At 42.4% G+C, this 18,211-nt stretch overlaps 1 protein-coding gene across 1 annotated transcript in view; it reads right to left on the minus strand.

Moving 5' to 3' along the window:
- Positions 1 to 18,211, minus strand: part of NELL2 (neural EGFL like 2) — a gene marked incomplete in the record, with an annotated part of 447,509 nt that overhangs the window by 123,963 nt on the left and 305,335 nt on the right. The window contains 1 exon segment of the mRNA XM_073619952.1: positions 5,267 to 5,389. Coding sequence (XP_073476053.1) covers positions 5,267 to 5,389 — 123 coding nt within the window.

Genomic DNA, 18,211 nt, shown 5'->3' on the forward strand with positions numbered 1-18,211 from the left:
GAGACCCGTCACCAGAAAGATTGAAGGCTTACCGGACCGCCTCTTTAAAAAGGCATGAATCAATCACCAACATGGATGCTGTCCCTCTCCTGGCTGGATCCTGCTGTGAAGCACTAGATGGTTGATCCCAAATCAGTCAACCGTGAAGGAGCGCCAATCCCAGTAGCATAAATATCCAAAGAAAAAAGGGGGAGAAATGCTCCAATGGTGTAGTAAATTATTGGTTCCTTTATTAAAAAGCCATGAAGGCGTTTAACAATACAAAAATCCTTGCAAGGAGTGATAAAACAATTCCGATAGAAAATTCTTAACTACCTACTCTAGCCAGCATTGGGCTATAAAACGTATAATAAAAAGACATTGGCCCATCATAAAGAATGATAGGGTTTTAGGACCACTATTGACAGAAAAACCCTGTGTGCTCTTCAGGGGAGCCTCCAACCTTAGGCACTTCATAGCACCTAATGTTCCAGATCCACCAGTAAGACCCTCCTTTTTTGGTGATTTAAAGGGCTTTTATCCCTGTAAAAAGTGCCAAATTTGCAGCATAAATACCTTTAAAGGCAGAAGGTTAACGGAATTTACATCCACAGGAACAGGCATTACATATCCAATAAAATCCTTTATCACCTGTTCTACAAAGTGCGTAGTATATTTTTTGAGATGCCCTTGTGGGTTAGAATATGTAGGACGCACTACCAGAAAGCTACAGGTGAGACTAGGGGAGCATGTTGCCAATATTCGAAGGGGCTTTGACAAACATAATGTTTCAAAACATTATGACCTTAAACACAGAAGGGACCCTACGGGGACCACGTTTCTAGCCCTTGAAAAATACATACCTCATTGGCGAGGGAGTAACGGTAAACGTAGTATTTCCAGAAGTGAGACTAACTGGATATATAAATTGGGTTGTCATGTCCCTACAGGCTTGAATGTGGAGTGGGACATTAATTGCTTTGTTAACAATAGCTAATAAGCCCTTAACTCCTCCCCCTCCCCGCCCCCTCTTGGTTTAGATGTCCCCTCCACATTCTTTGGCTAACATTATCTTCTTTATACAAGAAATGACCTTACATTTTTTTGCTATTGGGTCATTTAGCTTGTACCAAGTTTCTCCTATGTAGGGGCTATCATCTTATGTTTGGATGACTTTTCTCATTTAAAATGTTTCAGCTTCTAGTAAAATAATTTGTGTGATATGACTACATTTCTGGCTTGTTACATTACGTTTCCTTGATGTTTTAAATTTTAATTTTAAATTTAATTTTTAATTTTTGTTTAGTTATATTAAGCCTTGATAACACCGGGACTTTTTTAGTTTTAACGATAGAAATTATAATAAGAAATGTTCTTTGCTCGAGGGGGGATGCGAATTGTCCTTCAGCCTTTCCTTTTTATATTTTTTCTATATTTTTTCTATTTAAATAGGCTTAAAATACCAGATCTAATTTAAACTTGGAGCATTATCCAAATTGTCCACAAGATGGCATCGGATAAGATTCATGGAAGCATATTAGTATCAACACTAGTGGTGATGCTTCAGCTGTCTCCAAACTTCAGTAATTAGACAACCAATGGCTGAGTGTCTTCGCTTCGCCGCTCGGGTACTTAAAGCGCATGCGCGGACGTGTAGGCGTGCCCCTGATGTCATTTCTGACGAAACGGCCGTAGGGTAGACACGTACGCACGGACTGCGCATGCGCGGACTATCATTTTCTATCGGAATTGTTTTATCACTCCTTGCAAGGATTTTTGTATTGTTAAACGCCTTCATGGCTTTTTAATAAAGGAACCAATAATTTACTACACCATTGGAGCATTTCTCCCCCTTTTTTCTTTGGATATTTATGCTACTGGGATTGGCGCTCCTTCACGGTTGACTGATTTGGGATCAACCATCTAGTGCTTCACAGCAGGATCCAGCCAGGAGAGGGACAGCATCCATGTTGGTGATTGATTCATGCCTTTTTAAAGAGGCGGTCCGGTAAGCCTTCAATCTTTCTGGTGACGGGTCTCACAGCGGTGGAAGTCAGATATCCAGATTGGTGTTTCATGTACCTCACGGACGTTTAATCACTTATAATTTTGTATTTTATGGACATTTTTTGAAGATTAATATGCACATTTTTATTTGAACAAAATAATTTTACTGCTTGAATATTTTTCACTGTATATTCAAATCCAGCGCTGCGCTCTTTGTATATATTCCACCGCGGCTGTGTTTTCTGCCCAAGTTCGTCCCCGCTCCATATTCCTGTCAGAGGAGATTGGAGCAGCTGTCTCTGTTCGGAGAGAGACCCGTGCAGTGACATGCTGCGCGGCGTACAGTGCCTGTCATTTGTTTTTCTCCTCTCGGTCACGATCTTCTCCACAGTTTCCTCTCCAGCTGCCGCCCGGGTGGGGTTTGTTCTGAGGGAGGGGGTCTGTGGGGGGGACTCGGGGAATCTGTACTAATGGAGGGGGGGTGGCTTGTGGGGGGAGTCTGTACTAATAGAGGAGGGGGGTTTGTGGGGGGGAGTCTGTACTAATGGAGGGGGGTAGTTTGTCCTGAGGGGGGGTCTGTGCTAATGGAGGGGGGTGGTTTGTCCTGAAGGGGGTCTGTACTAATGGGGGGGTTAGTTTATCGGGAGGTCTGTACTTATGGAGGGGGGAGGTCTGTACTAATGGAGGGGGGTTTGTGGGGGGGAGTCTGAACTAATGGAGGGGGAATCTGTACTAATGGAGGGGGGGTGGTTTGTGGGGGGAGTCTGTACTAATGGAGGGGGGTGGTTTGTGGGGGGAGTCTGTACTAATGGAGGGGGGTGGTTTGTGTGGGGAGTCTGTACTAATGGAGGGGGGTGGTTTGTGTAGGGGGGGTCTGTACTATGGAGGGGGGTGGTTTGTGTGGGGGTGTCTGTACTAATGGAGGGGTGTGGTTGGTGTGGGGGTGTCTGTACTAATGGAGGGGGGTGGTTTGTGTGGGGGTGTCTGTACTAATGGAGAGGGGTGGTTTGTGTGGGGGGTCTGTACTAATGGAGGGGGGGTAGTTTGTCCTGAGGGGGGTCTGTACTAATGGGGGGTGGTATGGAGGGGGGAGGTTTGTCCTGAGGGGGGTCTGTACTAATGGAGGGGGGTCTGTACTAATGGAGGGGGGTCTGTACTAATGGAGGGGGGGTGGTTTGTGTGGGGAGTCTGTACTAATGGTGGAGTGTGGTTTGTGGGGGGGTTGTACTAATGGAGGGGGGTGGTTTGTGTGGGGGGGTCTGTACTAATGGGGGGTGGTTTATGGGGGAGTCTGTACTAATGGGGGGGGGTAGTTTGTCCTGAGGGGGGTCTGTACTAATGGGGGGTGGTTTATGGGGGGAGTCTGTACTAATGGAGGGGTGTGGTTTGTGTGGGGGTCTGTACTAATGGAGGGGGGTAGTTTGCCATGAGGGGGGTCTGTACTAATGGGGGGTGGTTTATGGGGGGTCTATACTAATGGAGGGGGGTGGTTTGTCGGGGGGTCTGTACTAATGGAGGGGGGGTGGTTTGTCCTGGGGGTCTGTACTGAGGGAGGGGTTTATACTTAGTGAGGCGTCTGCACTGACGGAGGGGGTCTATACTTAATTAAGGGAGTCTGTACTGAGGGGCGACTATAGTTGGTGGAGAGGGGGGTGACACCATGTTTTACCGCACTGGGTGACACCAACCCTAGTGACGTCACTGCAGCCGTGGGCTCTTCTTTCCCCCCTCCCTCTCCCTCTCCTCGCGCTGCTGTACTAGTGAGCAGCGCTTGCCAGCACAGCTGCCCCACTATGTTTCTTCCCCCGTCTTCATATCAGCCAGGGAAGAAATAGAATAAAAATATAATCAGAGAAGGGGATTGTGGCACATGTAGTCCCGAGGACTGGCAGCCCCACTGTAACATGAAAACTGCAGCCCACACAGCATGCTCAGCTGAATGGGAGAGAGAGAGAGCCAGGAGCCCGGGAAAGCTTTCAGGGAAGTACACCCAGGACTCCAGAGGGAGAGGGCAGTGCTGAGGGAACACCATAAGAGAGAGAACCCCGCTGCCCTGCGGAGAAAGGAATGGACTCATTGCCAGAATGCAGATCTGGGCTCTACCCAGCGGAGTCGCCACGGGCAATTCAGAGTGAGCTGACTCCTGATCAGAGGAACCGTTGTTGCTGGGTCAGGTGAGAGGGCCGATCGGCCATTATCTCCTGTATTATGTCTGCAGTCTTTTGACCATCTCCTGTATTAGATCTGCACTCTGACCGCCTCCTGTAATATGTCTACACTCTCTGACCGTCTCCTGTACTATGTCTGCAGTCTCTGACCATCTCCTGTGCTATGTCTGCAGTCTCTGATCATCTCCCGTATTATATCTGCACTCTCTGACTGCCTCCTGTAATAGGTCTTCACTCTCTGACCGTCTCCTGTACTATGTCTGCAGTCTCTGACCATCTTCTGTATTATGTCTGCAGTCTCTGATCATCTCCTGTATTATGTCTGCAGTCTCTGACCATCTCCTGCAATATGTCTGCTCTCTCTGACCATCTCCTGTAATATGTGTGCAGTCTCTGACCGCCTTCTGTAATATGTCTGCACTCTCTGACTGTCTCCTGTATTATATCTACAGTCTCTGACCATTTCCTGCACTATGTCTGCAGTCTCTGACCATCTCCTGTACTATGTCTGCAGTCTCTGACCATCTCCTGTACTATGTCTGCAGTCTCTGACCATCTCCTGTACTATGTCTGGGGGCTCTTTCTAACAGAAGCTCTCTCTGTGTGCATCAGAGAGACTCATTAGTGTAAGCTCGTCCTGTATTTTTTTTATTGTTAGAAGATCATGGGAGGATCCTAGAAGACTTCTTGGGGGAGCATCTCTGTGTTTGAGTCGTTGCCATAGAAACATGTGTAAAGGGGAGGAGTTTGTAAGATGACCACGCCCATGTGGGGACGCCAGAAATATTTCTGCACCCAGGCGTCTGTGACCCTAGGATCGGCCCTGACCAGCTCTCAAATTTTGTTGGTCTGAAATTCTGACAAATTCCGACAAAAAATGTCCGATGGAGACTACACACAGTCGGAATTTCCGACAACAAGCTCACATTGAACATTTGTTGTCAGGAATTCCAATCATGTGTATGCGGCATTACAGTGTACACTATCATTCTTACAAGTTGTTTGAACACCATAATGCCTGTAAAGAAAAGCATTTTCTTTTATAGTATGTTGGTACTTTCCAAACATTGGAGAACAATAATGTTAATTGTATGTTATTTTTAGAATATTACCTTTGCATATGGTGCCGTTTCCTGTGTATCCAGGCTGACAAACACAGTTGTGACCGCCCACAGTGTTAAAGCACAAAGCATTTTCATCACAATTATGCTGGTTTGTTACACACTCATTATGTTCTAGGGAAGAAGAAAAAAAAAACTATTTATGACACATAATTGTAAGAATGATCACCATAAAACTGTGAATTAGTACTTGGTGTTAAATTAATGCTATCAATACGAAAAATGTCAAAATATATACATAAACTGTAATAAAAACCATGTGCTTTAACAGGCAAATCAATCACAACAAAGGGTAGACATAGGTAAATACATTTCAGGTCAAGCATCGGACCCTTATTTGGATCCATAACAAGTATTACACCCTTGATATTAAAAATCCCTATTTCTTATTTTACAGGTAGAGAACTAAGCATTTTATAGAATGTTATGTTTGTTTTATTTTGTTTCAATTAGTTTATTCTATGTACATCTACAGATTTTTATGACTGTAGCTCAGCTAATTCAGTGCCATGCAATTTTAGAATTAATTTTCTTAAAGTGAATCACATACTATAAATGAATAATGTAACATGTGTAGTCAATAGCTAAAGTATAAAGTGACAAAATCTATATTTCCCAACACAGTACAGGCTTGCTCTGAATCACTTTATTCTCAACTTTTTTAAAATTCTTACACAATTACTTAAATTGCATGTAAATCCAAATGATGAACATGAATTATTGCTCCTTTTTATTTAAAGGTTTGTTCACCTTTACAGACTTTTGTCAAAAATCTCCCTATGCATTACAGTGCCCTTCATACTTTACCATGCTGTGCTTCATTTTTTAAAAGTATGCTTACTTTTTCTGATGCTAGTTTCATTGCCACCACCCCCTACCACCCCCCCAGAAAATGGTATATTCCTTTATAGCCACAAAGGATATAAAGCCACGTTGTGTGTACCAATACATTTTCAAATTCAGACATTAGGTTGTAAAAATAACCAACATCACCTCTATGCTGTCCAAAGATTGTGAAATGAGCAGAGCTGTTGGAGGAACTCAGTTCCTGACTGGATAGTAAAAGAGCAGCAGCAGACTAAATAAGTCATCCCTATGCTCCCTCTGCTTTCTACTCCCATCAGATTGTTCCTTGTTTAAATTTGCATGTAGCACACGTTACTAGGATTCTAGTCTTTTCCCTCCCTCTCCCAGTCTGAATGACGTTGTATAGGGGGTGGCAAGAGGGGGATACCTAGTAAAAATTTAGATACACTGGTTGCATTTAAAAATATATTTAATATTTTATAAATTTATATATACCGTATTTATCGGCATATAACACGCACCCCAAGTTTAGGAGGGAATTTTAAGGAAAAAAAAAACTTACATTTAAATGCCCATCAATGCAGCCTCATCAGTGTCCATCTGTAGCCTTGTTAGTGTCATTGTAGTATTGTCAGTGTCCATCTGTACCTTGTCCCTCATTGCAGTCTTGTCACTGTCCATCTGTAGCATTGTCCCCCATTGCAGCCTTGTCCCCCATTGCAGCCTTGTCAGTGTCCATTGCAGACATCTGGCGTTTAAAATGCGCCGCCGTTCTCGGCAGCTCTCGGTCTCTGTCAGCCTCTCTCGGAAGCTCTCGGCGGCTTTCAGACGCACTCGGCTTTCGGTGGCTCACGCGGGACTGCGAGAGCTGCCGAGAATGGGCGAAAGCTGCCGAGCGCCACCGAGAATGGCCGAAAGCCGACAAGAACGGGCGAAAGCCGCCGAAAGGCTCAGAATCGGTGGGGGATTGGCGTATAACACACACCCACGATTTTCCCCTGATTTTAAGGGGAAAAAAGTGCGTGTTATACGCCGATAAATACGGTAGCTATATTATTCTTTATATCTCCCTGGAGTTCAGTTTTAAAGTAGAGTTTCAGTTTTTCTATCAATTTAAATAATTGTTTGGGCCAAGCTGGACCAAATTAACAATTTCCATTATATAATGGATGCGGTCAATGTGTGTTGTAACATACTGTCGTACCATGAGCTACAAGTAAACTGCGCTAATTTATGGGAGCAGTACGGGCAACTTCCCATCTGCTTCCAGAAGTAAAAAAGTAAATAAGCTTCAGGCTGATTGCTTTACAGCCATTCAGTAGAAGCCTTGTATTTGTATCAATTAATACAAGGCTTCCTCTGATTGGTGGAGGACTTAATTTCCACCTTGGCCATTCAGAGGAAGCCTTATATTTCCTCCCCCTCTGGCAACTCCTACAACAGTGGATGCCCATTTGGCTGTACTGTACTGGCTTTTCACAGATTATAGATAGCCTACATGGTCCACAAAAAAAGGGGCAGAATGGCTCTGTGGGCCATAAGGCTAGGTGAAAATGTTACCATCTTAAATTAACTTCTCAGTCTTGTAATATTTACTTGCACTGGTTATGTGGAAAGTCGTAGAAAAGCTCATTCTTCAGGTGCTTTTTCTTATAATCAAGTAAACAAAATAGTTTATTTTTCTACTGACTAACCACTAGATCCCAGAGAAGCAAACAGGTGGCACGCATGTTGCAGTTCAAAGATATATAGCTGAGACAGCACTGGGTGTCAGCCAATCATGAAACACCAGAGCTTTAATTTTGGGGAAAAGGCAACGAGTGAACCTGTTGATTTGACTCGTGTGACTAAAGCAAAAAGTTACCCATAGACATCACATGCCGGTTAGATACGTGTATGATCCAATCACAAACATATCTCCATAAACATGCCTGGTTGCAAGGGAACAATAGGTGGACAGCTCTGGAATTAACTTATCTCTGGGAAAGCATTACCTATTGAGAACAGTTGGCCAGGCACTATCTAGAAAGGTTAAAGCCTGTTCAAAGTCATATGTTACGGTATTCTAATTGGTCAGGGTGATAACAGTCTTATGTCAATAGGAACCATTGGGATATCAGAGTCAGTGAAGTTTTCTATAAGGTGGGTCTTAATCTTGTAACATTAATAAGAATACAGCTGACACCATCTTAGATGTTATAAGATGATGCTGGGGAGCAGGTTGAAGTGGAAAAAGGAAATGCATATCTTCTTTTCTCTAGCGCTTTATAAAAACTCTTTGGAAATTAAGAGGGAGTAGGAATACTTCAGGCTTTTATATTTAACATATACATGCTGTTTTGAAAGATTATTCATCAGATAGAATAAGTACTCGACCTGCGTCTTCCTCTTTGCAGTATCAAGCCTCATAAAGCTTTGATGTCATTGGTGAGATTGTTAATTTCTTCATCAACAACCACCCTGTGCAGTGCTCAAATCCCATATCTAGAAAATTAACAGTGTGTGACAGATGGTTTGTCCCAAGTTCGTCACATCCATTGGTTTATAACAAGGTAAATGGCACCAATTACCATCTGTAATTACTGTTGCTGTCTATAAATTTTCTCTGGTGATTACGGGTAACAGGTCTTCAGAGCCCAAAAGCCTTTTTAGCAATCTAGTGAAAAAGTCTTGAAAAGTGTTTTATGTTTTTATATTATACGTAATAGTAAAATGCTATTAACTTCAGTTTCATTATCATCCTTGTTAGCTGGACTAACAGTTTTTAAAGTTTTTGCATTGTCAATTTTATGTAAAGTTACAAATAGTGGAGACAGCTTAAGAAATGGCTTAGAACAGTCTCTCAACAACTGGGCCGTGGCCTGCTGTGGGCCAAAACTTCCCTCCTGCCAAGCCGCAGCTTAACAGCCAATTGCAGAGCCAGTGTTTATTTTTTATGTGTATCCAAATTTATCTCTCAACGAGCCGAGTCTCGGTCTGACAGCTACTGCTGTCACAATCATCTTACCAGCTGATTACTGGCAAGATGCCAGAGTTCTATGTCTCGCTTTAGAATAAGTAGCACTGACCCAGCACCACCACTTACAGTTCTTCTCTGACATCTTATGCTTACTGCACCTAGCTTGTATCTTTGGGTCAGTTCCCACCGGTACAAACAGACAAGGAGAAGCCACACAGAGGAGCAGCAGCTACAGCAAACTGTTGTGAGGCAGAGAGAGCCTCAAGGCTCCAGGAATTTCAGATTAGCTGGCCTTGCCCTTAGTTCTCACAGCAAGGAGAGCTATTAGAAGATGCAGGTACCATTAGTCCGAGTTTTTACTTGAAAGAGCTCAAAGCACTGGGCTCTGGGGGCAATGTGAAATTACAAAGTTGCAGACTTGTCTACACAGAAGCTTTGTAAGCACACAGACCGGCACCCAGCTAATGTAAGCGGGCCTGGCTTTTTCAGGCACTCCTGATGCCCCCTTTTTGCAGAGCCACACTGGTGACCTGAGGGAAGGAGAGGACATTGATAGGGATGACACTTGTTGCAGTATACACTGCTTTCAGGTTCTAAATATTATTTAAAGTGGAACTACGATGCTGTATTCAGGAACTCCCTGCCGGCTGCTGATATCTTTGGCTGTTTTTCTTCTTCTGATTTTCATTGACATCACTTCCATAATATATATACACACACACATACATACATACACACAGCAGTTCAATCATCACAGCAGATGCCAAAATTGTACACCGAGCTGCACGTGCATGGCTCAGTGTATGGTGCAAACAAATAAAAAGATTTTAATGAAAGAGATAGAATATGTCTTTTGTATTAAAATCCTGCTTGGTCTCAAACCTATGTACAATCCAGGGTGCCGCTTATTCAACCCCATGCTCCTTCTACCACCTTATATGGTCCTGCCCAACTATGCAAGCATACTGGATACAGGTGTTACGCTTCCTGCACGATCAGATGGGCTCCCCTAGACCCAAAGATGTGCCTACTTGGTCTGCTACCAGACTTAGACACGGACAAACCCCTCCGTACCTTTTTACATGAGACGCTACTCTTGGCGAGAAAAGCAATGTCCCGTAATTGGATGCAGGCCTTGTCCACTACAATCCAGTGCTGGAAAAAAAGAGATTAACGACACACTCCCATATAAGAAGCTGATGTATGTACATAGAGGATGTCCGCTTAAGTATGAGCAGGTTTGGAGCAGATGGTTGGAGGATGGTGAAACGTGTACCTGAATGTTATGTTCATCCCTCATTTCCCCCTCTCCTCTCCCTCCCCCCCCCTTTTTTTTTCTGTTTTTTTTTTTCTTTTTTTTTAATTTATTATGCACTGGCTCTACTTCTGGTGGATATTTCACCTTGTGTCATGCAGATAACTCAATGTGCTCATGTATGTACTACTGTATTGGCCATGTTGGCCTATATCATTTTATGTACCATGCATATACTTTTTCAATAAAGTTGGTTTCCCAATTAAAAAAAAAAAATCCTGCTTGGTCATAAACACCATTTTGAGTAAAGTTAATTTTAAATGTATAAAATCCCAATGCCGCTGAAGCTATAACAGCTTTGCTAACTCCCTGCATGGACTTCAAGCAAGCAGTAGCGACAGCTCTTATGTCAGGATCACCTTTGTGCTGCCTGTCACTTTTACTCAACCACCTCCCAACCTGTCAGAGATTCTTTATTTTCTGTCCTGCACACTACTCTGCATGGAGCTCAAAATGGATCTTAAAACTGAGACAGCAGCAGAAGGGGGCAATATTGCCAAACACTTTGTCCACCTGGGAGTTTATTCAAAATAATGAGGTGAAATGATATCATAGTTTTCTCAGATCATAGTATAGTAAGAGCTTCACATTTGATGAAGTGCAGGTATTCCTAGCATGCGTGGATAGTATTTTTAACTCTTTGGTGCTCAAAGGTTTTGGATCAATTTACAGCACCCTTATTTCACAAGGGTTGAGAACCACTGGCTAAGAAGATACATTTCCAATTTACTAACTGGTTGTAAGATTGAGTGGACTTTGAATGTGTTATAAAAATGTCAGGTCAGACAATAGGTCTCAAAATAGCCAGCAACTGTAGAGCCAAACCATGCAGTCTTAAATTCAAAACAGATTTTTTTTGTATCACTTTACTTTGTATTCGTTCAGGAAAACCAAGTATAGCTGTATAAATATTGTACCTGTATGTTCGTATTGTACGAGGTTTCCATAAAAGCAAAAACAAGTCTACTTACTGAGCTCCCCTGTGTATGTATCTAGTGTTTGACTGCGCTACCTCCGATACGTTAAACTAAATACAACATTCTACCTAAATAAATCATATATGTGATATAAACGAAAACCAAACTCAAAAACAAACCCATTATTCCATAATAACACCGCCAAAAAACTATAGTATGTTAATACTATTACATATAGGTAGCGCAGTCAAACACTAGATACATACACATTTGAAAAAAATGTTTTGACTGCAGCAACCAATATATGCGTATATATCTTTTGACCCAATCACTAAAAATTTATTTTTTGCGCTGGTGTCACATACACACGCATTACTGAGATCACCGTTGTATGAAACTATTATTCTTGGATTGTAAGTAGAAGACAATTTGTCTTCAACCACAGGCACAGGATGTCTTTTTATGACCCATAATAATCCTCACAGTGCAATAGCTTGGAGTAAAGTTTAGCAGCAAAGCAAGCGTGTGAAATAACAAGGTAGGAATCATGTCAACATGAATGTGACCTAAATAACTATGTTCCCTAAATAAGGACGCATAGAGAAAAAAGAACTGACTTTGTTGATGAATCATTAATAAAAAATGTTTATGTTCCTTTCAGCACATGGCATGATGTTTAAACGAGAAACTGGTGGTCCTTGACAGGCTTCATATGCATGCAGACTGCCACTGGTAATACCCGCAAATGATGCTGCGCCTTTACGAACTGAAATCCAATAAAAGGGTCAGGCCATGGAAGGTAAGACTGCAGAGGAAAAAGGTTAGATGATGCTAGATATCCTCCAGAAAATGAGGCAGACTGACTTTCTGCAGATCCAATGCACACTGGCAGAAACTCTGTGTACAGCAAAATCAAAGCATTTCAGTGCTGGTAAGGAGCCTGTACAACTGTGCATGATTGAAAGAATGAAGGCAAGGTTGGAGATCAGCTTTAACACATATGTATATAAAACAGGGTGCATCCCTGACACTTAGTTTGCTGAGAATATTGGGCTTTTATAAGGAACGTCCAGTACGGAGACTGGCGCATAGCATCGCTTGTAGAAATGAGCATAAGCACATCTCTCAAATAAGTGAGCACGGACACATCACTCATAAGAATGTGCACGTACGTGAGAGCGTGTCCAATGTTTCTGGCACCAGACGGGCTATTTAGGGACGCTCTTGCTCACTGTCATTCCTGACTGGTCTTCAGCTTTTCCTGTGTCCTAAGTGTATCCTGCATCTGATTTACGTTGATGACCTGTCTTGCTACTGACCTGATCCTGAATTCTGCTTGTACCTCTGCCCATCTGTTCCTGATCTCAGCTTCGTTCCTGCCTATGTTTCTGTGCCTTGTTGCCCACCCGCTACTGACCTCAGTTACCTCGGTGACTTGGCTTCATACTACTCCTGAGTGTTCACTTCTGCTGTCCTTCATAACCGCTCGAGTCATCACAGTATGTTCTTGCATAAAGGCCACTGAGTGCTTCGACAAGCCACGCTTCCAGAACCTACAGTACATGTAGAATGCCCCTCGACTGTTCCAGCATGCATCACATCTGCTCCTGGCCTGATCTCCTGCCTGACTTCTCAAGCCTGCATCTCCTGCTGCAAGTTTTGCTCTCAACACCTGCCGGCACTTGTGTTTCTCCTGTCCCTCGGCACCATCTGTTCCATCATCAGTGGGGCTTGAGCTGGAGATACGAGAGAGGCCAACCTTGTCAATTCAGTCACCTACCAGGTACATCACAGCTTTCTATTGGTTGGTAGCAGTATGTAACTAAATAGAACATGGCTGTCTGTGCCACAAGAAAAGGAGGGTGGCCCTCCTCTTTGTCAACCAAGTACATTTTTAGCACAATAGCTGTAAGGAGCTTTCAAATAACATGGAACTTGCATCTGCTCATCACTACAAGTATCAGTGTAATATTCAATTTTACCTGATTTCAAAGTAATAAAAGTACTAGCCCCAAAAAAAAGGTAAATATACATAACACAATACATTTTATAATTATACACAGACTAGTCTAGATACAGATGACTGCTTTGCAGCTCCCTTTGGATCTTAAGGTTACCAACCTGGATTGCATTGAGCAATAATCTAAAAATCTACACTAGATCCAATTAAATGTTTGCTTTTAGTACAGTGTGTTATCTTGATGAAAAAGAGAAAAAGGCTTTGGACTTTATATGAGGTAAAGGAATATCCCCGATAGGAGGAATAAATGGGAGCAGGGTTTGGTACTTTGTGTCAAACATGCAGCCAAGGAGACCCAACGACATAAAAAAAAAAAAAAAAAAAAAAAAAGTGTCTGGTACCAGGTATACCATAAATTATGACTATAAATCATGCATAATAACATAATACATATAAAATGGTAACATGAAGTCTTTAGTCCATAACAAAATACATAATAGTATGATGGCATATTGGTATAGCAGCATGATAGTACACAGTAATAGTATCATAAATACACCAGACTCATAACAGGTTTCACAATAAAAAGCATAATTCAACTTGGTAGGATCCAAAGAAACAATGTTGGTAATCTTCTTTGGGTGTAAAAACGTCTCAACGTGTTTCATGGATAATTTGGCACTCTTCAGGAGCAGATGCAAGATAGATGTAAAAAATAACTCTGAGTCTAGGCAGAGGCATGGAAGGCTGAGGGCCAGCCGGGAGGAACATCATCTCCGGGAGCTGAGGCAGTGATCCCCATGATACAGATGGAATGACCAACAAGACATGGCAATCCCTGAGAATGAATCCCCTGTGGAATCAAGAGTGGTGTGAACAGTGTCTAATTAGCCCATCTATGGCTCCTGTGTATTAGAGTAGGTCCGGAGGTAAACAGTGTCCAATGGAAAAACAATCAAGGGATCGTTGGGTCTCCTAGATTGCATGTTTCACACAAAGTCTCAAATCCTGCTCCCATTTAGTGTTTTATCTTGGCCTTCGTTTTCCACCCCCTAGTTATCATTTTCTTATTTATTCATTGATTTTTTGCTCTAAATGTATTTATTTCCCACCTTTTTTGCCCCTTCTTTTAAGCGAAGATAAATAAAGCCTAGATGCCCAGACCAAATTTAGCAGCATAGTTTATGATAGCTTCCTAAATTAATCCTGTAATGGCATTGAAGGATTTGAATCCTTATTTAAAAAACATTTTTGAGGAGTCTGGTGAGATCTGAAAATTAGTCACAGGGCTAAAATTAAGAAATAAATCTCAGTGTTAACCCTTTGTAAATAGTTTGTCAGTTAATCAGCAGGGTCTGAAAACTAAGAACCCATACATTTGAGCTCTAGTAGTCCTGTGCAAGTGTTAATGTTTTCACCACACTGAGCATTGTGTGTGAGGGCTGAAGGAGCGCATGCTCCGCAAATGCGTTGCCGGTGCTGCTACGTCCTCGCAGACTTCCAGGAAGTGACATCATCTCCACACTGCCAGTGTGTTCCACGGACCTGGAAGCACCGGAATCCACCAACGCCGGCCAGCCTACAGCCTGACAGATAAGAGCGTCCCTTGTGGAACCCCCCCCCCCCCGGACCAGTGGTCACTGAGGACTACCAGTTTCTGAGCCATTTACAGATGCTTGCTTTTTAATTACACTTGTAAATAGTTCTGATTTTATCTTACCAATAAATGACTATGTACTAACAGCCACACTTAGAAGGCGCTGGTATCTTGCTCTGTTATATAGGTTTATGACAAGCCTTGACCTACTTTTAACTAGAGAGTGCATTTTTATGGTCTTATTCTTTTCAATAAATCTCTACACCTAGATGAAAGTTCCCTCTTTTTTATTATAATTTTTACTGTAGCATGTGTACAAACACCTGTGGCTGCTGCAATTAGTGAAAGGAGGCAAATGGAGGGGGGGATGGGGGTTTGAGTCAAAGCACATCTATTTTTTTACACCCCCTAATGAGGGTAACCGAGCCCTACATGAAAAGCTCTTTTTTAAGTGACATCTGTGTCAATTTATTATATTTAAAAATCAAGATTCACCCATTACGTGCAAAGCCCTTTCATACTGATATCCTGCAGACTAGTATCATGTGGTAGAAAAAGTAAGGTTAAAAAAAAAAAAAAAAACAACCAAATAAATAAGTAAACAATGTCTCAAACCCACAACCATACACAGAGTGGAATGGAACTTTAACTACTACGTCACAGAATGATGGCAACCATGGTAAATCTCAAACCTTTAACCATACGCAAAATGGAATGGAGCATCAACTACTAAACCACAGTATGATAGTGATGATGGTGTGTCTCAAACTCCTTAATATGCACAGAGTGCAATGGAGCTTTAACCACTATTCTACAGTCATCTCAAAAACACACATGAATATTAAACTGCCTTCTATTTTTAACCGCTTGCCGACCGGCTCACACCGATATACGTCGGCATAATGGCACGTACAGGCATATTAATGTACCTGTACGTCACCTTTAAGATGTGGCATTGTGGGCGCGTGGCCGCTGCGAGCTCCGTGAGTGTGACTGTGGGTCCCGCAGACTCTATGTCCGCGGGGATACCCGCGATCATCCCACGGAGAGGAAGAACGGAGAAATGCTGATGTAAACAAGCCTTTCCCCATTCTTCCTAGTGACTGGACACTGTTCACAGCTCCCTGTGATCGGGAGCGGTGATCAGAGTCATGACACACGTAGCCCATCCCCCCCCACAGTTAGAACACATCCCTAGGACACACTTAACCCCTTCAGCGCCCCCTTCTGGTTAACCTCTTCACTGCCAGTCACATTTACACAGTAATCAATGCATTTTTATAGCATTTTTATAGCACTGATAGCTATATAAATGTGAATGGTCCCAAAATAGTGCCAAAAGTGTCAGATGTGTCCGCCATAATATCGCAGTCACGATAAAAATCGCTGATCACCGCCAAAAAAATTAATAAAAATGTCATTAAAATATCCCTATTTTCTAGACGCTATAACGTTTGGGCAAATCAAACGCTTATTGCGATTTTTTTTTACCAAAAATATGTAGGATATGTATCGGCCTAAACTGAGGAAAACATTTTTTTTTTATATATTTTTGGGGATATTTATTATAGCAAAAAGTAAAAAATATTGCGTTTTTTTCAAAATTGTCGCTCTTTTTTGTTTATAGCGTAAGAAATAAAAACCGCAGAGGTGATCAAATACCACCAAAAGAAAGCTCTATTTGTGGGGAAAAAAAAGGACATCAATTTTGTTTGGGAGCCATGTCCGCGCAATTGTCAGTTAAAGCGACGCAGTGCCAAATCGCAAAAAGTACTCTGGTCTTTGGCCAGCCAAATGGTTCGGGGCTGAAGTGGTTAATTCGCCCTGCACAGTGTGGATTGCACAATACTATTTCAGAGGCAGACAAAAAGCCAGTGACATAGCTCATCTCCCAAAATTCCTTGTAAACGTTACATATTCACATTTTTTTCCATTGCAGTCAGTTCCTGCAGGGGTGGTTGAAGCTAGAGGCAGACCATGCTGAAAAGCACTCTGCAGTGCAATGCTTTTAAGAGGGCAGTTGACAGGTGGTTGGGAGAGGATATATTGCTTCCTCATTGCTTGTTTTAACCCTGAAAATCCCACACCTCTGTATTGCAACTGTTTGCAAAGCATTGCAGTCGTGGCTTGTGTACAACCCACTCAGACCTTGGTCTTGGGTTAAGGGGGCAGTAGAGACGTGGGTCAACCACCTATTTTCCCAGCCCCCTGGCCTTGGGTGTGGACTACCCTCACTGAAAATTCATATTTTTTTTCATAGTTACATCTGTCATTCTCATTCGGTCTTTTATATTTCAACTTTTCTACACACACACACAGTATATTTCTTCTGTATAGTTCCAGTTTTAGAGAGACGCAGTTGAGGGCATGTTCCCTATAGCCTATTTGTTCTGCAGGCCCCAGTTCTATTGCAATCAACTGTGCTTCTCCCTTCTAAGGGCTTCCAATTTGTCAGTCTGTAGTGCTAGTTTTCTAGGTTATGGTGGCTAACCTGAATCAATTCAACTGTTTTCTCTCTCTTCCCTCATACACATCTTGGCTTACTAAATTGTGCACTAAAAGTGCTGGACCCTTGCCACCTTACTGATGCTTGGGAATGACAATGTGTAGGTGCCTCTACTGCATCAGTGTGGCCTCACGGCTATAACCAGGATATTATTGAATGAGCATTAGCTGTCCTACAGTGACACTTGCTATTGTCACTTTTGCGATTGCTGCAAGCTCCTAGTCAATGCACATACTACCCAGTGTCTATTTGTTCAGTGTTACTGGGGGGCAACTCACATTTTCTGAAGGAGGTTAGCTTTGGCTAACCTATATTTCTCTTTTGCCAATTGTCTTAATACACAGAGCTGGCACTAGAGTGGGGGGAGGCCAGATTGTTCCTATTATAATTAGTGCCAAAGGCTTTGCTATAGAAGCGAAAGGTGAATATGACATTTGTAATATTTGGTTTGCACAATAAGAAGTATAAACTTTGAGGGGACTTTCATCAAGGCTTGTGGTCATTATTAGCGGGAGAAAAAGGTCTTTAGAGAGGATCTTGTTGGTTAAATTATTTTTTGGCAGCCCTTTACCTGTCAATAAGCTTAATGTTAATGGATCAGCAGTCTCTGCTTGTATTTCAATTAACAATCAAACACATTAGTTCTTCTCCTCCCCACCTTGATAGTACAAGTCTTCATTTAAAACCGATCCTGGCAAGCAATGTTTTCCCTACACACAGCTTTGGCAAGCTAGATCCCAGCTGCTTCACTCCTACTCCTGCCTACCTCACATAATTAAGCTAGTTATTATTCTTTCCCTGACCTCCTCTGTGTAGCTAATGAGACTAGTGGTGTGATTCTACAGCCTTATTAGACTTTCGTGCCATATTGCACA

The sequence above is a fragment of the Aquarana catesbeiana genome, linkage group LG03, assembly GCF_042186555.1.
Source record: "Aquarana catesbeiana isolate 2022-GZ linkage group LG03, ASM4218655v1, whole genome shotgun sequence".
Taxonomy (NCBI): Eukaryota; Metazoa; Chordata; class Amphibia; order Anura; family Ranidae; genus Aquarana; species Aquarana catesbeiana.